The sequence below is a fragment of the Myotis nattereri genome, assembly GCF_964212035.1.
Source record: "Myotis nattereri genome assembly, chromosome: 17".
Taxonomy (NCBI): domain Eukaryota; kingdom Metazoa; phylum Chordata; class Mammalia; order Chiroptera; family Vespertilionidae; genus Myotis; species Myotis nattereri.
In genome coordinates, this window is record NC_138092.1 from 11,710,517 (window position 1) to 11,737,953 (window position 27,437).

Genomic DNA, 27,437 nt, shown 5'->3' on the forward strand with positions numbered 1-27,437 from the left:
GCAAATTAACCCAACAAAGATGACGGACTAATTTCCGTGGCGACCATGCATGCATTCTGCACTACCCCAGCTGCTCCGGGCCTCTGGGCAGTGCGGGAAGGTGGAAAGGCAGCTCCAGGCCAGAGCGAAGGCGGTGCCAACAGCCAGGGGAAGGAAGGCCCATTCTTGCACGAATCTTCGTGCATCAGGCCTCTAGTAATTTATAATCAGACAATTCTAAACTTAGTTTCCTAAAGGATTTCAACAGATGCCAGATAATTATGCGATATAACAGCGTTATTCTAGATGATTGTAGCCACAGATGAAAGTTTCTTAATACCTAGAGTTTTGTTTGTGTTTCATGAAATATTCCTTGGTCATTTGAATGATAATTTTTATACATATATCTGATAATTGTGCTACTCACTTGGCACTATCACATACTTAAATTTCTTTAATTCCTAGTGTGTTCACCTGAGGACTCCTTGAGTCAATCCTCAGCTATTATTTTGAAATTTTAGGGTCACCTACAGAAAGTCCCTCATATAGGGTCCAGGTTGGAGGGTCCCTCGAAGTGAAGTAAAACTGAAGAAAGTATTTCCTAATGTAGATCAAGAAATGTCCTGAATGCCAGAGAAAAGTTGAGAGAAGTAAGAAATCAATAGCGTCTCCAAATACGGAGATTTAGGCAGGGACTCATCTGGATAATGATCACTGAATATGTTAATGAAAGGAGTGAGAGGCAGGTTAGCTCAATGGGCAGTGAGGTTGAATAGTTCCTGAGGAAGTGAGTCTGGGAGATTGGGAGGAAGGCGATAATACGCTTAAAGCATTTGGAGACATTTGAAGCCTATGCAGGCTGTGTAATGAAAGGACTGGGCCGTTACAACCACTATCATATTGCCTGGTTTCCCGCCGAGCCCCTAATTAATAGATGATTCCTTTACTAGGGAAGACATGTGTTTTTTTTTCTTCTTAATTTTTATTTATTGGGATGATGTTGATTAATAAAGTGATATATGTTTCTGTTGTACAATTCTATTGAACAGCATTTGTATACTACAATGTGTGTTCACCACCCAAAGTCAAGTCTTCTTCCATCTCCATTTATCCCCCTTTTACCTTCTAAATTAGAAAGAACTCTGATTGCAAGAGATAGAAACTATTTTGAAATGATTTTAAGTAAAAAAAAAAAGTCAGTGATATATATGGATTCCTATAACCAAAATAGTAAAAGAGGCAAAGATAGATCTTTTCTTTGGAATGACCTATAACTAGAATCTACATCATCAGGATTTTGTCTTCTTGTGTTGGCTTAATTTTCTTTTACTGAACATACTAGTAGGTTTCTTGACACCCCTGTATACACAGCTATGGCACCTCTGGACTCACATATGTAACTCCCTAAGACCAAAAAGGAAGAGATTGTATCCACTACCTTTTGAAAACATACCTGAGGAAGATTTTGTTTGGTCTATCTTAGATTATGTGCACACATCTTGGACAATCACTGGGGCCAGGGAAGTTAGATACTGTGGCAGCCTACGATGAGTCATGCATCCATCTCCGTGTTCAGGGGGATGAGGTGTCTTACTAGAAAATGTAGGTGTAGCAGAAACATGGCTCCTGGGGAGAGCCGGTCATCTATTCCAGTTTATGTCTACTAAACTTTCTCTTTACTGTTAGTCTCAGCAGGTTTAAAATACAACATTTTGATTATATAATACTTAGACTAAATCACATTCACAAATTTCTGTTTTGGTGGAAATAAGGTAAATGGATTATGAAGGTGTATTGTATACATGAACCGGTATACAGAGGGAAAAGAACCTAGAATAGAAAGACTTGGTATTTATAAGATAGATTGCAGACTTTATAACATTTTGTTTGTTTGTTTATTAACCTAGAGTTTGTTCAATTAGGGGAAAGGAATTAGGAAGTGTTTTTGCTGTGTACAGTTTTGAACAATACAGTTTTGCTTTACACAATTTATTAATTTTGTAACTTTGTTTTATTGCAAATATTTTTCCAGTGATTCCTTAATTCGAGTTAAGATATGACTTAAACTGAGTTCATTTTAAAGTTGTTTGAGAGCACACTGTGATGATAATGAGTACATTGAAATTTTTTTAATATAGAGTTCTTCTACTACTTCTAGTTTTTACATGAACTGGCAAGAATTCAGCAAAAATTCAACCAAATTGTTTTGTATGCAATCTCCCTTCGCCTCCCCTTTGTAGCAGTCAGAACAAGATTATAGTTTCCAGATGAAATTCTGAATGTCACATAGTGATGACATATATTTTCCTGGTTGGCTCAGCATGAGATGCAATTTTGCATGCCATGTCACGCTGACTTGCAGAATCCAAAAGCCATTATTTCCCGAGGGGCTTTCAGGGGTGATAGTATCAAATGGAGTTTGTATTTTGATGAAATGTCTCAGGCATTATTGCAGTTTCTAAGGCAAGTTGTTTAAAGCTTTATATGTTATCTAAACTCCAGAAATTTAAAAATAGTATTACTATATAAAGGTCATTTTTCTCTTCAAGCTATTTGAATTTATATTGCTGAATAAAGTTGCCAAAAATAATGATTAGTATAAAATATAGATCAAGAATTAGGAAGATATGTTAGAAAAACCAGTAGACTGGGGACCAAAAAACCTAGGTTTTGACCTTGGTCCAGTGTGTCAAGCTAACCCCAGAAAGCCACATTTTCTTTATTTATAAATTGTTAAATATACCCAATAATATCTCATAGATTTACGTCTTCTTATAAGACTTTAGTAGAGGACTTAACTAAAGTAAGATATATGAAAGTTCTTTAAAATAATAAAAAACCGTTCAAGCCCTAGCTGGTTTCACTCAGAGATTAGAATGTTGGCCTGCAGACTGAAGGGTCCCAGGTTCGATTCCGTTCAAGGGCATATGCCCGGGTTGCGGGCTTGATTCCTGGTTGGGGGTGTGCAGGAGGCAGCCGATCAATGATTTTCTCTCACCATTGATGTTTCTATCTCTCTCCCTCCCTCTCCCTTCCTTTCTGAAATAAATAAAAATATCTTTAAAAAATAAAAATAAAAGGTAATAAAGAAGCTGGGGAAAAAAAAACACACACCTCACCACAATTCAAATAGAAAGTAAAGATCATGTTTTTAATATGTTTCTATTTTAAAAGGAAAAGCATAGGCTTCAAGCAAGGTGAACGTTACTTCATCTATTGGCTTCTGACGTGGAAGTAAATTTTACTTTTTCTTTTCTCTGTTTGATCTTAATGGTCTTAAAGTTGCCTTAAAACTTAGTATTTCCATTCATGCTTACCTAACATTTATTTCACTCTGATGATCTTTGTATTTTACATTTGCCTTAACTCACTTGTTTTGTTATACCAGTCTCTCTCTCTCTCTCTCTCTCTCTCTCTCTCTCTCTCTCTCTCTCTCTCTCTCTCTCTCTCTTAAAGTTGTCTCATGTCCAATTGCCTAGACATCTCAGGTATGTTCCAGGCTGCTCAAGTCTAACATGTATGAAATGTGTACAACTATGTATCTCTTCCCACAATACCACTGACCACGTTACTTAAGGCTGAAACCGAGGATTTATCCCAAGTGTCTCTTTTACTGTCCATTCTGCCTGTAAGTGGTATCTTGAATCTTTTTATTTTAGTCTGTTTGTATGCAGCATCCCTACTCTGAGCCACATAATTTCTTGTATGGAGTAATGTAAGGCTATCCTAACTAGTCTCGCTGGTGTCAATTCCAAATTGTCTCATCATGTGATCTCAGTTTCCCTAATTCACTTTCCAGATGACAGCAAATCATGTTATTGAAAATCTAACTTGGATCATTTTATTCCCTGCTTTATACACTTTAGTGACTTTTTATGGCAGTTAAGATAAAGTCCAAGCTCCCTCACATGGTCTGCATAGTTTGACCTGCTCCAGTCTTTGCAGGGTTCTTTCAGCCCATCTTTGGTCATTGTTTCTTACACTCACCCTCTGTATGTCTTCAAACACTCTGCTTTTTCTTGCCTGGGATCTTTTACATATGCTCTTTCTATTGTTTCCATTGCTCTTTTCATAGCTGTGCATTTTTCATATTCCAAGTCTTAGTTTAGATGTTAACCTTTCAGTAAAGAAACCATCCCTATTCAGCCTTTTTAACATAGGTCTGTGCCACTTCCTCAAGATTTCCTACCTTAACACTCCTATTTTCTTCCTCACAACACTTATGATATTCCCATTCTTTTTTTTTTTTAATGTCTTTTCATCTGGAATGTATATCAAGGACCATATCTGACTGACTTACTTCTGTACTCCTGGAAATCTAACAACTATTTCTGGCATTGATCAAATATGTAGTAATTATTGTGTGAATGAATGAAACCTTTTTCTTTCATTATTCTTATTTAAGAGCTTAACAATCTTATTCCTTAACCTTTTTTGCCCCCTGTCTGATAATTTATTTAAGTTGATGTCCTATAACTTTTCATATCTGTTACCAGATTTCCTAGGGATATGCATCAAATATTTAGGAGAAGTTAGCAGTTTTTGGTACATTTTAAATTGGTGTACATAATCTTTTAGGGTATTTTTGCTACATCAGATATTTGGGTGGATAATTATAAAACACAGTGGTACCTGGCTTATAGCAGGTGTTACGGAGGTTTTGGTTAAATTAAATATGGATCAAGATTGGAAGTTTTATAAAGTATAAATATCCTACCTGTAAAATACATAAAACTACAGAAAAAAATTGTCCCTTTAGAAAAAACCAACTTCTCTTCCTGTTATCTTTTAGAAAATATTATGGATTGAAAATTACCCAGAATATGTGCTTTTACACATCTAATAGTCAGATAATGCTATTTAATCAGAGTTTTTAACAAGTTATGTTTGTCATAGCTTTTTGGGCAGCACTTTGAGGTTATAGACCAGGGGTGGGCAAACTTTTTGACTCGAGGGCCACAATGGGTTCTTAAACTGGACCGGAGGGCTGGAACAAAAGCATGGATGGAGTGTTTGTGTGAACTAATATAAATTCAAAGTAAACATCATTACATAAAAGGGTACGATCTTTTTTTTTTTTTTTTTTTTTAGTTTAGTTTTATTCATTCCAAACAGGCTGAATCCGGCCCGTGGGCCATAGTTTGCCCACGGCTGTTATAGACAGATTTCAGATCCTTTAATTATTTTTTATTATATATTAGAGGAGAGAGCATTTATGATAAACATGTGGCTCTTTTGGTTTTGTAATTACTTATAATACTGCTTCACAAAATTGTAATGGTGTCCAAATTGCTTGGCAATATTAGCATTTCTTAGATGGATTTATTTTTAATTTATAATAATTGTATTTATATAACACTGATATTCTGTATCAGTAGATTTTGAAAATTTGATCATGACCAACTTTTGTATAAACCTTTGGTATTCATTGTTTTAAATAATTTTGAACATTTTTTGTAGTATTTATTTTTCAGAGCAGTTTTAGATTTACAACATGCCCCCTGCCTCCACACATGCATAGCCTCTCCAGTTACCAACGTCCCCCACCAAAGTAGTACATTGTTATAATTGATGGACTGATATTGACACATTCTAATCACCTATGTCCGTAGCTTACATTAGGGTTCACTAGTGCTGTACATTCTAGGGGTCTGGACAGATTTATAATGACAGATGCCCGCCATTGTAGTTTCATTCAGGGTAGTTTCACTGACCTAAATCCTCGGTACTTCCTAACTCCTATGCCATGCATTTTTTATTGTCCCCATAGTTACACCCTTTTCCACAGTGTCACATACTTGGAATTATGTGGTGTGTAGCCTTTTCAGACTGGCTGCTTTCATTTAGTGATATGCATTTAAATATCCTCCATGTGTTTTCACGGCTTGATAGCTCACTTCTTTTATATGGGGTGAATAATGTTCTGTTTTCTGGAGACAGAGTTTATCAATTCACTTGCCGCAGAACATCCTAGCAGCTTCCAGATTTTGTTAATTATTAGTAAAGGTGCTATAAACATCCATGTGTCAGTTTTGGTGTAATTGGTCTACCTTTAAGTTAGTTATTTTAATTGGTAGAGTTCTACAATAAGTTTAGGTAACCATTTTCTTTTCATAACGACTAGTGTACAAAAGAAAAGCAATGAAGTCAAAGTGAGTCGTAAGTAAATATGTGTTTTGTTTTTAAAAATTATAACATTTAATTCATTGTTATAAAACATTTAATTTGGAAATATCAGGAGTAAAGAATTAAGTACCCTTATAAATTCTGTTTTACCCTTCTTGGAGTTAACCACTGTAAAAACTTTACTTTTTACTCTTCTGTAACTTTTCCTCTTTATGTGGTAGACAGTACATGCTCAAACTCAAACTCACACTGTTTTCAAAACATATTTGGTTTATGCTACACATATATATTTTTTCACTTCACAAGATAACATAATATGTTTTCTGTCATACCTTTAGTTATTCCTCATTTAAAATAATTGAATGATAATCTTTATTGCAGGTTTCCCAAAGTTAATTGAAGCATTTTGTTTTCATGAGGAGATAAGTTGCTTAGCATTTTCTCTTCCCCTTCTTACTCCTTTCCTTTTTTCTTTTCCTTTTTCAGATAATGCTGCTGGTATTGAACATCCTTTATAAATTGTTTGTATGCATGCATTCATATATGTTTTAATATCTTGTAGCATAGATTCTTAAAAATGGGATTATTTTGTAAGAAATGCATTTTTAAATTCTGATACGTACAGATTGGCCCTTTGTTGTGATTCTTTATATTTCCTGTATATGAAACCTTCTTAGAAGAGGCTTCAATAATGACAAATTTTGTAAACATGCAAATTCACTCATTACCATGTTTGCCAACATGACAGTTGAAAAGAATGACTGATTATTGTCCTAAGTTTTATTTCTTTGTTAGCAAGGTTGAGCATCTCTTAATAAGTTTACTGGCCAAATTATACTTTTCTTTGAATTATCTGTCCATATATTTTATTTTTTATAGTTATTTATCCAGTTGCCACCTTGATATCCTCATTTCTGTATCTAATGGAAATCTCAACTTGACAGGATTTAAGTTTATTTTTTTTCTCAGTTTTCCTCCTACCGTTTCATTCTTCCTATTGCTTACACCTAAAACCTTGGAGTCATCTTGGCTTGTTTTTTTCTTTTATTATGCATCTTGTCCATCAGTAAATCCTCTGATAATAAATATCATGGTATTTATTATAATACTAGAGGCCCAGTGCATGAAATTCATGCACAGGTAAGGTCCCTAGGGCTGGCCGGTAATCAGGGCCGATCTGTGGGGCGATCAGCAGGATGATCAGGGGTCCTCCACTGGCACCCACCTTGGCTAGGCTGGCACCCCCCACTTGCTGGCCTCACCCTCCGGCCCCGCCCCCTACCGCTGCTGCTGGTGCCTCCCTCTACAGGCCAACTGGCAGGACAATCGGGGGGACCCCACTGGCACCTGCCTTGGCTGGCCTGGAGCCTGGGAGCTGGGGGCAGCTCCTGCTTTGAACATCTGCCTCCTGGTGGTCAGTGTGTGTCATAGTTGACTGGTCGTTCCACCAATCATTCCACTGTTTGGTCAGTTTACATATTAGGCTTTTTTTAATTTTTATTTTTTTATTTTATTTTTTTTTAAAATATATTTTATTGATTTTTTACAGAGAGGAAGGGAGAGAGATAGAGAGTTAGAAACATCGATGAGAGAGAAACATCGATCAGCTGCCTCCTGCACATCTCCTACTGGGGATATGCCCGCAACCCAGGTACGTGCCCTTGACCGGAATCGAACCTGGGACCTTTCAGTCCGCAGGCCGACGCTCTATCCACTGAGCCAAACCGGTTTCGGCCTACATATTAGGCTTTTATTACATAAGACTAGAGGCCCGGTGCACAAAAATTTGTGCACTCGGTGGGGGGGGGGGGGGAGGGTCCCTCAGCTCGGCCTGTGCCCTCTTGCAGTCTGGGACCCCTCGGGAGATAAAGACCTGCTGGCTTAGGCCTGCTCCTAGGTGGCAGAGGGCAGGCCTAATCCCTAGGTGCAGCCCCTGGTCGGGCTCAGAGCAGGGCCGATTGGGGGGTTGGGCCACCGCCCCCTGTCACACTCAAGGCAGGGTCGATGGGGAGGTTGCGGCGCCACCCCTTGTCGCTCACAGAGCAGGGCCAATCAGGGGGTTGGGGCGCTGCCCCTGTCACGCACAGAGCAGGGCCCATCAGGGGGGTTGGGGCTCTGTACCCTGTCACACACAGAGCAGGGTAAATCAGGGGTTTGGGGAGCTCCGACCTGTCACGCACAGAGCAGGGTTGATCAGGGGGTTGGGGAGCTCCCCCCTGTCACGCACAGAGCAGGGCCCATCAGGGGGTTGAGGAGCTCCCCCCTGTCACTCACAGAGTAGGGCCGATAGGGGAGTTGGGGCACCGACCCCTGTCACACACAGAGCTGGGCTGATCAGGGGTTGGGGAGCCACCACTGTCACACTCAGGGCAGGGCCGATGGGGAGGTTATGCCTCTACCCCATCACACACAGAGCAGGGCCAGTGCGGGGAGGGGAGGTTGGGGCGCCACCCTCTATCACCCACAGAGCAGGGCCGATCAGGGGGTTGGGGCGCCGCCACTCTCACACTCAGGGCAGGGCTGATGGGGAGGTTATGGCTCTACCCCGTCACACACAGAGCAGGGCCCGTGGGGTGTGGGAGTTGGGGCGTCGCACCCTGTCACACACAGAGCAGGGCCGATCAGGGGGTTGGGGCGACGTACCCTGTCACACACAGAGCCACAGGGCGATCAGGGGGTTTGGGCGCTGCCCCCTGTCACGCTGATCCCGGTGCCGGGAGGCCTCGTGGCTCTGCTGATCCTGGTGCTGGGAGGCATATTACCCTTTTACTATATAGAATAGGGGCCTGGTGCATGGGTGGGGGCTGGCTGGTTTGCCCTGAAGGGTGTCCTGGATCAAGGTGGGGGTCCCCACTGGGGTGCCTGGCCAGCGTGGGTGAGGGGATGATGGCTGTTTGCAGCTGGTCACACACCCTTCAGGGTGGGGGTCCCTACTGGGGTGCCTGGCCAGTGTGGGTGAGGGGCTGAGGGCTGAACCTCCCAACTGCTCCTTTTTTTCCTTTTTTTAAAATTCTGGGCCAGCTTTAGCTCTGGCTCCAGCTCTGAGGCCTCAGCTGCTGAAAGCTGGTATCTGGTTTGTTTAGGTTCTATAATCGAAACTCTGTATCAACTCCAGCTCTGAGATCCCGGCCGGCTGAAGCTGGTTTCTGGGGTTTTGTTTAGCTTCTATATTTGTTACAATGTTTCAAACTGCAAACTCAGAGGCCGGCAAGGCAGGCGGGGAACGTTGCAGTCCTCCGTCACTGAAGCAAGCAAGCCTCATGTTCAGGTTAAGCTGCCTGGCTGCCTGCCGCCATCTTGGCTGGCAGTTAATTTGCATATCGCCCTGATTAGCCAATGGGAAGGGTAGCGGTCGTACGCTAATTACCATGTTTCTCTTTTATTAGATAGGATTAGCTATATTGCTGAAATAGTTACAGAATTTCACCACTTCTTACTAGTTCTATTGCTGCTATCATCTCTCACAAGTTGTTTTCCTCTTTTAATGTTTGATCCATATAGTCTGTTTTCTATATAGCAGCCAGAGAAATTCTTTCAAAATATGACTGTATTTAGAATCCACTATCATATCCCAGCTCCCTCAGTGTAAAACCCAACCTCCTTCCCAGGGCCTTTGTAAGGGGTCTGGATGATTGGTCCCTATTGATAGCTCCAGCCTTGTCTCCTACACCTCTCATCAACTCTGCTTTAGCCACCCTTGCATCTTCTTTCCTGTTTCTTGATCATCCTAAGCTCACACCTAACTTAGCAGTTCTGCATTGTTGTTCTATCTGCCTAGAATACTCTGCTCATGGATGTCTCCCAAAGTCTTCTTTTAAACAAACATTTTTAAAATTTCTAATATGCATGATGTGGTAGATATAGACTGTGGAATTATAAGTATGAGAAAAAAAAGGTCTGTGCTCCTTGCTTTAAGGTATTATAAATTTAAGTATAAATGCAAATAGATACCAGGTTGGGAGAAGAGGGATGTCTATATAGCAACTGTCATTCTCCTAGTGGTGATATGGTATCCCTTACCTTGGAGAACATTCTAGCATCATCAAACTTAATTTAGTAAAAGTCTTGTAAAGCATGATCTGATTGGTTTATTTTATGCTACTTAAAATTAAACATATAAATTATGTTTGCATTTATATGAAATTATTAAGTATATGTGAACCTTCTAGGTATGTTAGAAATTATTAAGTAATTTCTGAAATTTTACATTATAAAAACTGTTGAAAATCTCTAATATATTTTACATAAACAAAGTTTTTAATAACACAGAGAATGAAATATCACATTTCATTTTCTTAATATATAAATATGCCTTTTATGCAATCACACACTTCTTTTGGTTACCATCAAAGTCAATTTTTAGAATTGAGAGGGTCTATAGGTAAGCTTTTGTTATCAAGAATATTCACATATGGGAAGACCCATTTCCCATCAATTTTGTGTGAATCCGGTACCATGTAGTTGAATTTTTTTTCAAGTAAAGTTTTTATCGAGAGATGGAAAGACTTTTTGGTTACAACTTAATTTTTGCAAAGTGAGTACATCCAAGTATTCAATAAATAAAACCCCTGTTGCTCCACAAACCCACCTTCCAGTCTTTAATCCCCAACAAGATTAACCAACACCCTCCTGACTTTTAACAGTTTCATTTTGCTTATGTTTGAATAGTTGCAAGTATAAGTAATTCTATAAGATAAAACGACCTTTGCTATATTATAATCCCATGTAGTTTTAATTTTAAGCAAGGAAAGAAATAAACTTGAAAATATTTTCTGTATATTTTTTAATTACCAGGTACATTTTTGTTAAATAACTAGCTGTTCTTATCCTTAGAATCCAGACCATTGTCAGTTCCTGTGAAGGCCATGCTGAGTATAACTGAAGGCTGTAGAAGTCCTGAAGAAAGAATGAAAGAATTTATTGGAGCAGTATGGAATGCTGTAAAGAGGCTCACATTGCAGGTAAAATAAAATTTAGAAATATTGTGCTAACATGGCCTTTTTAATTTTCAGCACCTTTTTATGGGTAAATATTTTTTCATTGGTAACACTTATGGAAATCATTTTATTTCCTTAATTTAAGATGAAGACTATTGGTGCACTTTGCATGTTATTAACAGAATGGTGTGAAACACATATTACATGAACTTTCTGATAAAGTTCTAAAAATACACAAATTTTGAGATGTTTCTTGAATTAAAAAAATTCATTTTACTTCTTTCTTTGAAGCTATAAAAATAGAAAAATTTTAAGATGTACCTTGAATTAAAAAATTCACACTACATTTTTATTTCTCTTAAGCATTATTTGAAAGAATTTAAATGCCTAATGTACAGATCACATTCTTATCTCGTACTGAGATAAAAACTTAGTTGGAATTAAATTAAAATAAAAGGGTTATCTAAATATTTTTCCTACCTAGTCACAAATTAAATATGAAGATGATAAATATAACTATTTACTTACTTGATTAGATATGTCACGTTTTATGTGATGAAAATGCACAATTAAATGCTTATTGATTCTCACAGGAATTAGGTAAAAGTAACTCAACAGTTACACATGTTTAAAGGTTTGTATCGAATTTTTTCTCTTTGAATAAAATATGAAAGATTGATATCAAAGTCATCTTTATATGATTTTATGTATGCCAGACAGTAATACCTAAGTAATGGGGCTTTCCACTTATGTTTAAGATAGAAAATTGCGAAATAAGTTGCTCTCACATAAAGAACAAGTGCAAGGTTGATGATCTACAAATTATACCAGGATGCTTCACCCACAGAAATGGCAAGATAATGCATATGTGCTGTTTTTACCTACTACACTTGCAGTAATTTGTTATGCAGCATAGAAAAATAATACAGACGTTATGTTTAATTATAATATATTCTGATTACTATAATGAAAACTTACCTATTCAAACTTTTTAGAAACATATCTAACAACTATTGCAGTTGCCTAGTATCAGTTAGGGAATGTGATTACTTGAAATACTATCTAATACAAGAACCAATAACCTGGATATTGGCAATTCTTTACAGCCTCTCTTTTCTGAGCATGTTGCTTGTAAGAAAATTAAGAGTAGAGTGGAGGAAAAAAGTATGTTTTCTCATTCTTTTGTGGTTGTTTTAACTCTTTACCTTGCAGGAAATATGACTTTCTCACAGACATCAGCTATGTCTCACCAATCTTAGCCAGCATGAGGCCTTTCACAATTTATATAGTACTAATAGCTCCTTGTGTTGGTTCCTCAGTTCTCCTTTTCTTTCTATGCACTGGTGGCATCAGATAGGATGGATGAGTCAGCAGGAAAGCAGGAAACATTTAGAGCCTTTATGCTGTATGTGATTGTAGACGCAGAAGATACACAGTACTCTTAAGATGTTGCTGAACATTTATATTCATTGTTAATCTCTTTATAATAAAACACTATCTCCTTATATATAATCTCTTTCATTATTTATCACTTGGTACTTGTATAAACACTTATCTGTGCCCTGTTCATGTTAGAGCTTAATTAGACCATTTGTGGTTTTGTTCCTGATTACTATTTATATTAATTCACTTAAATACATGTAGTTTTTATTATGATAAAATCTTTAATCTCAAAGAGACTCATTATTGATGGAAATGAGAATAGCATATGGGCAATTTTATTTCGGTTATATTCCCTCCGTTTGGTCAAACTCAATCTGTATTCTCAGCTTACGCTAGTCTGTGTTCACAAGAAAATCACTTGAGAAGTCCTCTTTCTTGTGTTTCTAGATAATGCCTTTATATGCTCTTCTAATTTCACTGATTTAATATATTCTATTTCTGTTTAAATCACCAATAAAGTAAGTGTTTCTTACTGATGACTACTACATATCATCTTGTAACATACTACTTTAGTGGTCTTTTAGAAAGAGTAATCTGTGGTGTATTTAGCAGTCATTAAAGGTAAATACCATAATGACTAGTAAGTAGTTGAGAAGATGAGTAACTATGAAAAGCCCATATCTCTACTATAATAATTATGAAAATAATAGTGAATTTATCTGATTGTAGAAGTTCTGAATTATGGTTTGACACAATACTGTTTTATAGAAAAAGGAATAATCCAAATATGAGATGTCACACAAGTGCTTTTCCTTGTTCATCATGCTTTTCTTTAGCACTTTAAGCCAGTTGTTTTCAGGAGTTAGTGGTATTCGGTTTTCACTGAATTCTGACTAAGAACTGTGGAAGGAAAACTATATTTTTATTTTCTGAGACTTATTCAGCGTAAAATATACCTTTATGGATAATATCTCCCTTGAATTTTGATGTCTAGCCTGCTAGATAAAATTTGCCTTCTTTTTACTTTTTTTAATCTATTGTTTTCTCTTCTAAGTAACACAACTCTTTTCTTTTTTTGCTCAATTTTCCTTCTTTATTCTACTGAAAGTGTTTCGATACCAAATAAGCTTTTATAACATTCATTCATTTTACAAATATGTTCTATTATAGTGGGTCTATAGCAGGTCTCTTGGAGCTTATGTGTCTTTTTAAAATAAATTGCCTGTAGTCTCCTCAGAGATAGCCCTGGAGTTCATGATGAAGTTGGAATATAATTTTAGGAATTTCTCTAAGGTCCTACTGCTCCTTAATATATCCTCCTGGCTTTCTGAAATTCCATATATCCTTTCTTTTTTTCTTCTTTTTTTTAGTTGTTTTTCTTTTTACTCAATTTATTGGGGTAACATTGGTTAATAAAGTTATATAGGTTTCAAATATATAATTCTATGATACATGATCTGTATATTGCATTGTGTGTTTACCATTCAAAGTCAAATCTTCTTTTGTCACCATTTATTTGAACTCCTTTACCCTATGTGTGTGTGTGTGTGTGTATATATATATATCTTTCCTGATAAATGATATATCTTTTAAAAATTCCATTAAAATGTAAGTACCTAATAATCATAAGCATACTAACCTTTTAATGCCCTAGAATAAACTTGTTTACTTTTTTAAAATATATTTTTATTGATTTCAAAAAGGAAGGGAGAGGGAGAGAGAGAAACATCAATGATGATAGAATCATTGATTGGCTGCCTCCTGCACGCCCCCTACTGGGTATTGAGCCCACAACCCGGGCATGTGCCCTTGACTAGAATCAAAGCTAGGACCCTTCAGTCCTCAGGCCAATGCTCTATCCACTGAGCCAAACCGACTAGGGCTAAATTTGTTCACTTTTAAAAACAGTTTGGTAGCAATAGATTATGGAATTCAGTTATTATTCTTTCATTTATTCTCACATTCAGCATTTAATTTTTATTATGTATCAAGCTAAATGCTGAGGTGATGAAAGAAACATACTAGTTCTCTTGGTTTAGCAGGCAAAAAGCAAAGAACCATTGTATGGGAAAGCACCTTTTGGAAGCCTCTCTTAGAGGGATCCCTTAGAAACTCTTAGGGGCCTAAGGAGAAATGGGAATGTGATGAATTTAAATCCTGTCCCATTGAGTAAGTGTTTACTGATTTGTAGAAGAACTGGATGACACTATTACATTATTTTGAATATAATAAATATCAAGAATATTTAGCTGTTTGAAGTTTACTTTGGTCCTAAAATTTACTTCATGATATAAGTAGTTTTATTAAAAGTAACCTTATTCCATTTGTCCATTATACACAGCCAAAAATGACATTTAGTGTGACTACCCTTAATGATATCATTTTGAGTAGTTGTGTAATAAAAGATTTAAAAAAAAGATAGTATTATGTTACGTGATTATTTGACAGCTCTAGGAAAATCTTAAAATTTATGATTCCAGATGATGTAAGAAATCTTTATGGTTCTTGTAAGCTCACCGTAGGCACATGAACCTTCCACAATGTACGATATACTGGAGAACATCCTCCTCTGCCCAGGTGAAGTAGCAGGGACAAGATTTATCTTGCTACTTGGAACAACCAAATATGGACAAAGGATGTTACATAATGATTTCAAAACACTGGACAGTAGGCCCAGTTGCATAGTGATCCCCAGGAGGCCCAAGTGACTAATGGGTTTGGAGGATGAGAGAAAGGAAGTTAAGTGGTATTCTACATTCTGGTTTTGGCTAGTGATGCCATTAATGATAGAAAAAGCTTTTTAGGCAGTGTTTAGGTCAGATAGGGAGATTGAATTTACACTTGCATTTGAAGTGCCTGTAAAATATCCAGCTACCTCTTAGATAGTAGGATATTCCTATCTACAGATTAAAAAAGAGATTCACAATAGAGATACAATCTTTACATACTAGGGCCCCAGTGCATGAATTCGTGCATCTTGAAAGGAACTTTGGGCCCTGAGGCTGTGGTGGGCACAGGGGCGGGTCTTGTCCCATCCTCCGCAGCCCCGCCCCACCCCTCCCACTGGGGCCCTGGTCCTCTGTTGGTCCCCTGTCTGCTGGCAGCCCCACCCCTGCTGTTGCTACTCCCACATGCTGACCGTGCCGCCCCACTCACTACCGCTGATGGCGCAGAGCAATTGGGACTGGTGCCAGCAGCGGGTGCGAGTGGGCGGTGCTGCCCCATCACCCTTCAGGAGCAGGAGGAGGTGGAAAAGCCCTCAGGGGTGATCGGGGCCCTGGGAATTTTCAGTAACCACCAGAGGCTCGCCCGATGACAGCAACCAGCGCCCCACCTTGGTCTGGTGCCCCCACTCACCTGCTCCACCATCCTGCTGCGGCCAATGCCCACCATGCTATGCGTGTGCCTCCTGGTGGTCAGCGCACGTCATAGTGACTGGTTTTTCAGTTGTTCTGTTGTTCTGCCTTCGGTCTGTTTGCATATTAACCTTTTATTATATAGGATGGTTAAAACCAGGTGGATGGGTCATTCAAAAAAGTATGTAAAATTTAGAGAGCAATGGGCCCAGGGAATACCAATTTTAAAGTAGTCAGTAGAAAAGACAATGTCCCTGAAGTAAGGGAGTGATCAGAATGTAAGGGAGTGATCAGAATGTAGGAGGAAAGGTGGGAGAGTTAATAAAGCCAAAGGTATGTAGAATTTCTATCAGACAATGGTCAGCAGTATCAAATTCTGGATGTTAATTATGAGCTTTACTTTGCTAATCTACAATATGAAATGGTTAGATTAAATAATTTTTGATTGTTTCCAATTCTAACATTTTTGTGGGATTCTTTGGTTTTTTTTTGTTTATTTAAGATGTAGTAACCTCATTAGTTTATCACCAACAGTGAAATTAATAGTATATGACATTATGGATAAGTTGTAAGTAGAGATACTGATGTTCCTCATTTTTTCTTCTTTTTAAAAATTTTAGTACTGGTAAAATACACGTACCATGAAATTTATCATTTTTAAGTGTACAGTTTAGTCTTATGTTTCTCTTTTGACTCAGCTTATTGGGCATAAGTAAATATAATTACAGGAGTACTAAACGATATATCGTTGTATAGATTATCTTGAATAGATCTAGGTACTTTATTTGCTTCACCCTAGTCTCAGCCCTATATTATACATGCTATGTATTTAGACATTTCCAGATATGAGTTTATTGTGGAAAAGTTAGAAGATAAAAACTTGATTAAATGATTAAAAATGGGCCCTAAAATTTTGAGGTGTTTTTTTAAGAGTAGTTTCCATTTTCCAAAATGTTTTATGAACCAAAATATAAAACAGAAAACCCTGAAGTTGTCATCAGGTAAAACAGAATATCATAACTTAAAGCCATCAAAGGATTATGCTTTTAGTAGAAGTTTGAACAAGTAAATGTGTTTGGAGTCAGAGTTTCTGGGAAGTTGATTTTGAAGCCAAAGTTGATGTTTTCTAAGCCCATGTTCTTTTTTATTTATGATAGAAAGACTTAAATTGCATAAAGATATAAACAATATTTCTTTTTCATTTGGAAATGGAACTTTCACACTTCATTGTAGTGGGTTTTATAGTACTACATGGATTTTTGAACAATTTTGTAAAAAATATGAACTTGGTTTTGTGGCCTTTCCACAATAGATTAACATAAACTCAGTTGTTCTTTGCAGTTTTTCTTTATCTGCTGAAGCGAAGATCCTGTGTTTTATACTTCAAACACTACCTTTTTGTTCAGAAGCACATAATTGGTAGTGACATGCAGTTGACAAAATAAAATTCTCTGGCCTGGGATTCACTAATAACGGAGAACATTGCTTTGGTGTTTGCCAAGATCAGCTCAGTTTTCCCCTGTTTTACATTGAAGATAATGTTGCTGTCCCATGTCATTTCCTGGGTGTGTTTTTTGTACTTTCTGAAGTCTTCTGAGTGTACAGTATAGTGTAATGGACTCTTTATTTTCTATACTAAGCATCATTGTCTCCCCCCCCCCTTTTTTTTTTTTTGATAATGCTCTGTTATTCCTTCAGGGAACGACTTCCCACAGTTTGTATGATTTTTCTTAGAATACCTAAATATTTCAGGTTCCACATAATCAGTTAAGGTAGACCAGTTGAATTTTTTCTCCCAGGAATTACATATAGACTATGACCCGTGATGCTGTAATCATACTGCATGATGCACTTGATGTTCTCATGTCCATTGGACTTCCTGGCTTATCTCCAGGATTAAATAAGATCAGGCATTTCAGATTAGAGTCCCAGAAGTTCTCAACCTGTGGGTCGCGAACAGTGAAAATACATCCTGCATATCAGATATTTATATTACAATTCATAACAGTAGCAAAATTACAGTTATGAAGTAGCACCGAAATAATTTTATGGTTGGGGGCCACCACAACATGAGGAACTGTATTAAAGGGTCGCGGCATTAGGAAGGTTGCAAACCACTGGACCAATCAGTGGTTAATAATCTTAATTCTAAAAATTAACTTTTTACCTATAATGCTTAAAACTTTGCAAACAGCACCTATTTTTTTATACACATTGAGAAAGTAACAACTTTATTAGCAGGAGGAAGTCTAGAATACAAATCTACTAGTCTCTTTATGTCTTTCCCTGACAAGTATAGGCAGAGTATGGAGATTTATAACACTCACTCTGGAAAAGAAGAAACCAGGGCTCACTTTTGAGGTTTTTAACTTATTGCCCTAAAAGAGTACATTTAGATTTCTACTACATATAACACACCCAGAGTATTTTCATAGTGTAGTGAGGATTTATAGAATAGCAAAACTATGATTTGGGTAATATTTGTATATTTGTTGTAGTACAAATGGAATGTTTGGGTCAACTCTGTGTACGTAGATAGTTCATTCACAAGCAAGAGCATTTGAAAACAAAAGGACTGTGTACATCTTTAAGTCCCTGAGGCTAATATATTTTATGGATCTGGCTTGTAGTAGATATTTAGTATATGTTTATTGACTTTATTTACTGAGCAAACATTTAGGTGGAACTTATTATGTTACATCTTTATGTCAATGCTGATTTCACTCCACTTACACATGAGAAGACTGAAGTCATGGACAAGTTAAATAACTTGTCGAAGGTCCCAGGGTGGAGTTGAACCCATCTGTTGATAAGTCAATTTTTTATATTGCCCTAAAAATTACCCTGGCCCAGTGGTTCAGTTGGTTGGAATGTTGTCCGATAGACCAAAAGGTTGTGAGTTCAATTTTTAGTCATTGCACATACCTAGGTTGCGGGTTTATTCCTGGTCGAGATGCGTACATGAAGCAACCAGTTGATGTTTCTCTCTCTCTCTCTCTCTCTCTCTCTCTCTCTCTCTCTCTCTTCCTTCTTCTCTCTCTAAAAATCAATAAAAACATATCCTCTGGGGAAGATTAATAAAATAAATTACCCTACCAGATTGTCTCTGTGGAATGAAATGATGAACATCATCAAACAGTTATTTTAATTAACATCTGTATCTGATGCTAACAAAAATAATTGTGTTCATTTGTTTAATGCCTGGTATATGCTAGGCATTATAGTATGTACTAACACTGTAGAGTGAACAAAATAGGCCATGTTTAGAATTATAGAGCTTGTGTTCTGGTGAAAATTCTAAGGCTATAAGTATTTAAAAACCCTATTATTTCAAGTTTTTTTAAGTGCTGGGACTATGTCTTTTGTCTCTGTGTTCTCGACTTCCAAATCAGTTCATGGTAAATATTAAAGAATTCTGAATAAAAAGAAAATGTGAATGAAATCACACCCTGAAATGTTTCCTTATTTTTGTGTGTTTTTTAAAACTGTTTCCTGAAGGATGAAATAAGTTCATACAGAGAACGTTTCATTCTGTTAGAACTTTTGCAAAATATAATTATCACTAAAGTTTTAAGTTTTAAAGAAGGAGAAACATGTTATTTGGGGATAAGAAACAGGACCATTATTTAAAAGAGCAGATGATATGTAATAACATTTAGAGCATTTATATGTAAAGTATCCTCTACATAGCCAATAGGCTAAATAAAATATTCAGATTAATATGTAAATGGAACCTACCTTAGCCTCTTCTTTTTACCTGAGTTGTATCACAGTATGGAACACACAAATTAGAAAAATCTAAGTTTATCAAAACTTACATATGATGGTACACAATAGCATGTACCATGTAAACTTAGAACTTCCGAAAAAAAACTGCAGTTGTTTTGTTTATTAAAATAAGAATACTGAGTAATTTCTACTTTATTGGTTTATCCTCGGGATATAATACTTAGATATGTAGCCCTTGACCTAATAGGAATCAAAATAGAGGTGGTTCTACTTCAAGAATTTGTAATAATCCCTTCACTTTAACACATGAATGTGTTCAATATTGGGGAAAGAACACGTTGCTACCAAAACTGAAATAAGATCCTTGAAACAGAAAGGATGTTGCCATGGAAAAATGAAGTAACACTCAGTGCAGCTGTGATGCATTAATGAATAGGATATTTTTTTAAAAGATCATTTGTGTTTGGTGTGGCTCAGAGGGTCCCAACCAGATGGTTTCCATGAACATAATCTGACCCCCGGTTTGAGGACTTCTTACTGGCAGATTACTTCATTCTCTTTCCCTTGGATTGTCAGATCCTTACATTAATGCAAAATTTACTGCTGCAGATTTCTGTTCACTTACACAAATCATTCAACATTTTACATTAAAACCACAATTTTAGACATACAGTTTAACAGTTATTTTAAAAGTGTAAAAAGATTTATGTGATAGCTTTACTATATATAATAGATATAGCATTAGAAGTTTGAGCAATTTGGATTTATGTATATGTTTTGGTTATTATCATTAAAGAAATCCCCAAAACACACATTTTAGAAAGTTTATTTTTTTAGAGTTGTTATGTATCTTATGCTAATACACTTGGTTCTGTATGCATTGTTGAGGTTAGGTTTGATGAAATAATTTATTTCTGAATTAGTGGAATTTTGGAATATATTGATTTTGGAAACTTAGGCACAATTTAGATTTGTTTCTCAGGACTTACATGTATATATTTGTATATTGTGGCATATTAACATAAATATCTCACATTATTAAAAGCAGTTTCGAGCATAGCATTAATACCTACATGAAGTGTTAAATGCTGATTCTTCATAATTTGACCTATAACCGCAATTTATATAGGAGAATATGCTCTCAATGTGCCATTTTAACTTGAGCAATTGAACATCAATAATGACTTATGTTAAATACTTAAAACCTTTAATGCATCTAAGACAATATACACTTTATTTCAGAAAAATATGTTGTAATCTTAAGTCAATTAAATACTTAACATATATATACTTAAATGATCTAAACTGCAAGGTAAAATTCCAGAACTAAACAAATGAGCTTATACTCCATGAACCAATGTATTTTTTGGGGGGAAATTTTACTTATATTTTTTTTCTTCACTGAATTCATCAGTTTGCCCATGTACAGACTGTTGAAGCAAAGATGAGTTAAGTTTATTTATAAGACTGGCAAATTCTTTATTGTATCATAACATATTGTTATGCTGTCACTAAGGAATAGATTAGCTCCATCAGAAGTGATGTTTACTGTATTCTTAGTTATTATTCAGAAAATATAGTGTCTTTGCTAATATGATTTGCTAGAATATCTAAGCATTTATCAAGGAAACAAATTTTATTTTTGTTACACTTTCCGATAATACCTTTATATACCAGGTACTTTATAGAAAACTAACTCGTCATATTTTTCATTTTAAAAATAATTCAAGTATGTTAGTCTGTTTGGGGAATTTACTAACCAGGTACAGAGTATTACTTTGTGAGAATCAATTGAGACTAGTAGACTTTAACCTACTTTGCATTTGAATTAAGAACTCATGATGAGATGAAGTCAGGTTTTGATTTGGGCTTGCAAGCCTAAGTAACTACAGTGGGTATAGGGAAGCATGAAAACTTCACATGAAAGCAGTGTAGGTAATAATTTGAAGTATGGTAATAGCAAGGAAGGCACTCTGATTTTTAAGGCTTCTGAATTTTCTCCATAACCATGTATTTAATAAGTGTGATATAATATATTGAGCCTTGGTATGCGTGTATATAAAAAGAGAAAAGTATGTGATATAAACATGTTCTGTTTTATTGTTTGCTTAGAGATATAATCTGAACATTTTAAACATTTGTTCTTATATTTTAATTTGTAAAGTAAAAAAGGAAGGACCAAATTCATGTAGAAATAACAGTTTGTGGGCTTTTTAAAAAAGTGTTTATAAATTATTTCAATTGAATTCATTGATTAATTAAATTATATAGATTTCAGATCTACAATTCTATATTACATCATTTGTATATTGTATTGTGTGTTCACCACCCCTAGTCAAGTTTCCTTCCATCACCATTTATCCCCCCTGTATCCTCTTCTCCCTCCTCCGTCCCCTCTTTCCCTCTGGCAATCACCATACTGTTGCCTATGTCTATGAAGATTTTGTTTTTGTTTTTGTTGCTTAATCCTGTCACCTTTTTTATCCACTCCTGCATCCTCCCTCCCCTCTGACAGCTGGCAGTCTGTTCCCTGTCTATGAGCCTGTTTCTATTTTGTTTGTCAGTTTATTTTGTTCATTAGATTCCACATATGAGTGAAATCATATGGTCCTTGTCTTTCTCTGACTGGCAGTCAGAGAAAGTAGGAGCAATAAAATGCTAGTCAGTTCTAAGGACTTAACTGGTGTTAACAAAATCTAATGAACTGCAAAAGGAGGAGGATTTTCTCACCTTTTTTGCCAGCACATTTTCTAACTCAGTTATGTTTCTTGGAAAGAACTGTGGAAAGGCAGATATGTTTTCATCTCATGTCACTGTGCACTTTTGATCAAATTTATAGCAAAAAAACAAATCCTTTAAGTATTGGACTTTTTCTTTTTTATTTGCTTTTGTTTATTCTGGTAAAGATACCATGTTTGAGGGTCTGTTTACTCCCATATTTAGTCTGATCCAAACATTTTAATTCTACTTTTCTCTTCTAGCTTGAAGTACAGTCTTGTTGTGTGTTCATTCCAAATGATAGCCTGCCTTCCCCAAGTACAATTGTATCTGGTGACATCCCTGGAACAGTAAGAAGTTGGTACCACGGACAAACCAGCATGCCAGGAACCCTTGTGCTCTGCTTGCCTCAAATAAAGATTATTAGTGCTGGCCACAAGTATATGGAGCCTCTGCAGGAGATTCCATTTGCCATCCCAAGACCCATCCTTGAAGAAGGTACATTTAAAGAAATTATTTTTATGGTTGTTATATTTTACTAGAGGTTCAGTGCATGGACTCATGCACCAGTGGGGTCCCTCAGCCTGGCCGGTGGGGATTGGGCTGAAACTGGCTCTCCAACATCCCCCGAGGGGTCCCAGATTGCGAGAGGGTGGTTCTCGGGTGACGCACCCTGGAATCTGGGCTCCCTCCTCTCTGGTTCTGGGTGTGTCACCGGAGAACCATAGCTGCCAAGTCACCGCAGCTCGGCAGCTCCTGCGTTGAGTGTCTGCCCCCTGGTGGTCAGTGCCCATCATAGCTACCGGTCGGAGCGTCTGCCCCCTGGTTGTCAGTGCATGTCATAGGTACCAGTCGGGTGGTTGGACGGCTGCTTAGGCTTTCATATGTATAGATATACATAGTGATATTTTTATTTTTGTTTTTTAAAAAAATATGCTAGTGCACATGTAAGGCAGTCTCACTGAAAGATCTACATGAAAATAAACTAAGTGATCTACAAAATGATCTAAAAAGAAAGATTTACAAAGTAAATGAACATAACTAAGTGATGCTATTTATTGACATCCACACCTTTCAATCCTATACATATACTTATATATATGTATACAAATGGATTCTATGCACAAAAGATCATATGCAATATGGTATAATCATTAAAGTGCTAAAGAGATAAAATTAACTTGAGAAGAAAGTTGGTTTTAGATGTATGCATTAGGCTGAATGCAGACTGTTAACTAGGTTAATCTATTTTTAAAAATTTAATTTAATTTTTTCCGTCATGATTTATCTCCCCATATCCTCTTTTACCTCCACCCAGTCCCCTTCCCCCCCACAATCATCACATTGTTGTCACTGTCTGTGAGTTCTTTCTTTTTCCTTTATTGCTCAATCCCTCCATGCCCCCAGTTCCCCACTCCCACCCAAGAGCTATCAGCTTGCTCTTTATCTAATTTATACATGACTTGTGAATGTCTATGTTATAGCATATACATAATCAAATGAATATATTATTTGTATCAAGCATAATGTATTTCTTGATTTCTCATTTATTTAGGAAAAGGAGGTAATTGTGTGATGGTTGGAGCCATGGCTCTTTCTTTAATAAATACTTGATTTGTGATATTGCAGTGTTTTCAGTGCAAATTCATACCCTTTTGAACTTTGACATATTGATCTCAAACAGTATATGAACCTGGAAAAGTTTTAAATCTCAAAGTAAATAATGTGAACCTATATTTTAACAACAAGGTTTAAATTTTTGACAGTGCTAAACAGGTCAACACCTTGTTCATATTATTAGGATGTAAGTGTATGAATACTGATATCATAAAGATTATTATACATACGTACTGTTTTTGAAAGTCAAAGTCTGTGCAACTCTGACTGTGACTTGATGTTACTTTCTCCTTTTCTTTGTATTGAAATTTTTATTGAAATCTAGTTTTCTCAGATTAGTCAGAATTAAGCATGATTTCAATGCCAGAAATTAAGGTTGATATTTAAGATTATTGAATATGAATGCTATTATCATAGTTATAAAATTTTAGAGTCAGAAGGAAGTTCTTTAGAGTTTTTTTTGTTGTTTTTTTTTTTTTTGCGTGTGTGTGACCTTTGTCTTGATGCAAGGATCATTTCCCTAGCATACTGAAATGTCATACCCATTCTTTGCCATTTGCTTTTGGTTATAGGGAATTCTTTATTATCACAACAGCTATTGTATATTATATCAAGGATATGCCAACCTCATAAAGTTAGTGGGGGAGTGCTTCCTCTTTTTTGTTTTTTTGTTTTAATTCTGGAATAATTTTTGTAAGGTTAAAATGATTTGTTCCTTGATTTTTTGTTGTTGTTAAAACTCCCTCATATGTGTATGACAACTTTAAAGGTATAACTTGCATATTGTAAAAATCATTCCCTTTAATATATATATATATATATATATATATATACACACATATATATATATGATTATATATATGATTAGATAATTTTTGCTGTATTTAGTAGATGATTTTTAATATATTTAGTTTTGTGCAACCATCACCACTATCAAATTTTAGAATGTCTAGTCTCATTTTTCCAGAAACAAATTGTTACACTATTGGCAGTTACTCTTCATTCCTCCTTCCCTCAGCCCCTGGCAACCAGTAACCTTTCTGTAGCTATAAAGTTGCTCATTGTAGACATTTCATATGAATGAAATCACGCAGTGTATTGTCTTTTGTGACAGGCTACTTTTACTTACATAATATTTTCAAGGTTGATTCATTTTATGGTTGAATTATAATCCATTTTATGTATTTACCACATTTTTTTATCCCTACATCAGTTGATTGGCATGTACGTTGTCTTCACTTTTTGACTATTATGATTAACTAGAGGCCTGGTGCACAAAAATTTGTGCACTCGGGGGGGTGGGGGAAGGGGGGGTCCCTCAGCCCGGCCTGTGCCCTCTCGCAGTCTGGGACCCCTCGGGAGATAACGACCTGCTGGCTTAGGCCTGCTCCTGGGTGGCAGAGGGCAGGCCCAATCCCTAGGTGCAGCTCCTGGTTGGGCTCAGAGCAGGGCCGATTGGGGAGTTGGGGCGCCTTCCCCAGTCATGCACAGAGCAGGGCGGATCGGGAGGTTGTGGTGCCACCTCCTGTCACGCAGAGAGCAGGGCCCATCAGGGGGGTTGGGGCTCCATACACTGTCATGCACAGAGCAGGGTCTATCAGGGGGTTGGGGAGCTCTCCCCTGTCATGCACAGAGCAGGGCCAATAGGGGAGTTGGGGCACTGCCCCCTGTCACACTCTGGGCAGGGCGGATCAGGGGGTTGGGGCGCCGCCCTCTATCACCCACAGAGCAGGGCCGATCGGGGTTGGGGCGCCGCCACTGTCACACTCAGGGCAGGGCCGATGGGGAGGTTATGGCTCTACCCCATCACACACAGAGCAGGGCCCGTGTGTGTGTGTGTGTGTGTGTGTGTGTGTTGGGGGGGTTGGGGCGCCGCCACTGTCACACTCAGGGCAGGGCTGATGGGGAGGTTATGGCTCTACCCCGTCACACACAGAGCAGGGCCCGTGGGGGGCGGGGGGTTGGGGCGCCGCACCGTGTCACACAGAGCAGGGCGGATAGGGAGGTTGTGGCCCCGCCCCCTGTCACACAGAGAGCCACAGGACGGATCAGGGGGTTTGGGCGCTGCCCCCTGTCACGCTGATCCCGGTGCCGGGAGGCCTCATGACTCCGCTGATCCCAGTGCTGGGAGGCATATTACCCTTTTACTATATAGGATAGCGGCCTGGTGCACGTGTTGGGGCTGGCTGGTTTTCCCTAAAGGGTGTCCTGGATCAGGTTGGGGGTCCCCACTGGGGTGCCTGGCCAGCCTGGATGAGGGGATGATGGCTGTTTGCAGCTGGTCACACACCCTTCAGGGTGGAGGTCCCCACTGCGGTGCCTGGCCAGTCTGGGTGAGGGGCTGAGGGCTGTTTTCAGGCTGGGCCTGAATCTCCCAACTGCTTCTTTTTTTCTTTTTATTTTTTATTCTGGGCCAGCTTTAGCTCTGAGGCTCCAGCTCTTAGGCCTCCGCTCCTGAAAGCAGGTATCTGGTTTGTTTCGGTTTTATAATCGAAACTCTGTATACTCCCGCTCTGAGATCCCAGCAGCTGAAAGCTGGTTTCTGGGGTTTTGTTTAGCACCTATATTTGTTACAATGTTTGAAACTGCAGGCTCAGAGACCGGCAAGGCAAGCGGGGAACGTTGCAGTCCTCCGTCACTGAAGCAAGCAAGCCTCATGTTAGTTTCAAGCTGCCTGGCTGCCGGCCGCCATCTTGGCTTGCAGTTATTTTGCATATCGCCCTGATTAGCCAATGGGAAGGGTAGCGGTCCTATGCCAATTACCATGTTTCTCTTTTATTAGATAGGATGATGCTATGATCATTCTTGTACATGTTTTTGTGTAGATCTATGTTTAAATTTCTATTAGATATGTGTACCTAGGAAAAGAATTGTTGGTTCATATGGTAAGTTTGTATATATGTGTCTGTTCCTGTTTTGTTCATTTATTTTGTTCTTTAAATCCACTTTGGGTATTTGGGTTCTTTTGTGCTTCCATATACTTTTTAGGATTGCTGATTATCTTTCTATGAAAAATGCCATTAGATTTTTCATAGGAATTGCATTGAATATGTAGATTGCTTTGGGTAGTATATACATTTTAACAATATTCTTCCAGTCCATATGCATAGAATATCTTTCCATTTATTTTTGTCTTCTTCAATTTAAGATGATAATTATAATGCAACCAGAACAAAAGTAAAATGGGACCATTTTATTCATGTCTTAAGCTTTCTCTATATTCTGAGGATTCCAAAAGAGACATAAATTTGTCTTCAGTAAGCCTTGACACAATGTTCATCCTTATTGATGAGAAAGTTACTTGGCCCAGCTTTTTGAAGAAATCTATTTGTTTTATATTCCTAAAACCTAGGATGGCTTTTTCATCAACCATCTCTGTTTGCTGTATTGCTCACTCCTCTAGCCTCGTTCTGCTTCCTCATTTTCCCATCTGCCTCCATATCTGACCCACTTATTTATCCAATATTTATTGAGCATCTACCTTATGGCAGATACAGAGATTACACATTTGAACCAGATATATATGGTGCCTGCTCTCTCATATTTTACAGACTATTGAAAGGAATAGTGTAATAAATAAATTTAGTATATT

General features: G+C 37.5%; 1 protein-coding gene across 1 annotated transcript in view; it reads left to right on the top strand.

Moving 5' to 3' along the window:
- VPS13B (vacuolar protein sorting 13 homolog B) overlaps positions 1-27,437 on the top strand; it is a 610,900-nt gene that overhangs the window by 241,565 nt on the left and 341,898 nt on the right. The window contains exons 22-23 of the mRNA XM_081111114.1: positions 10,939-11,066; positions 22,492-22,726. Of these exons, the coding sequence (XP_080967240.1) occupies positions 10,939-11,066; positions 22,492-22,726 (363 nt within the window). The remainder of the gene's footprint in view (positions 1-10,938; positions 11,067-22,491; positions 22,727-27,437) is intronic.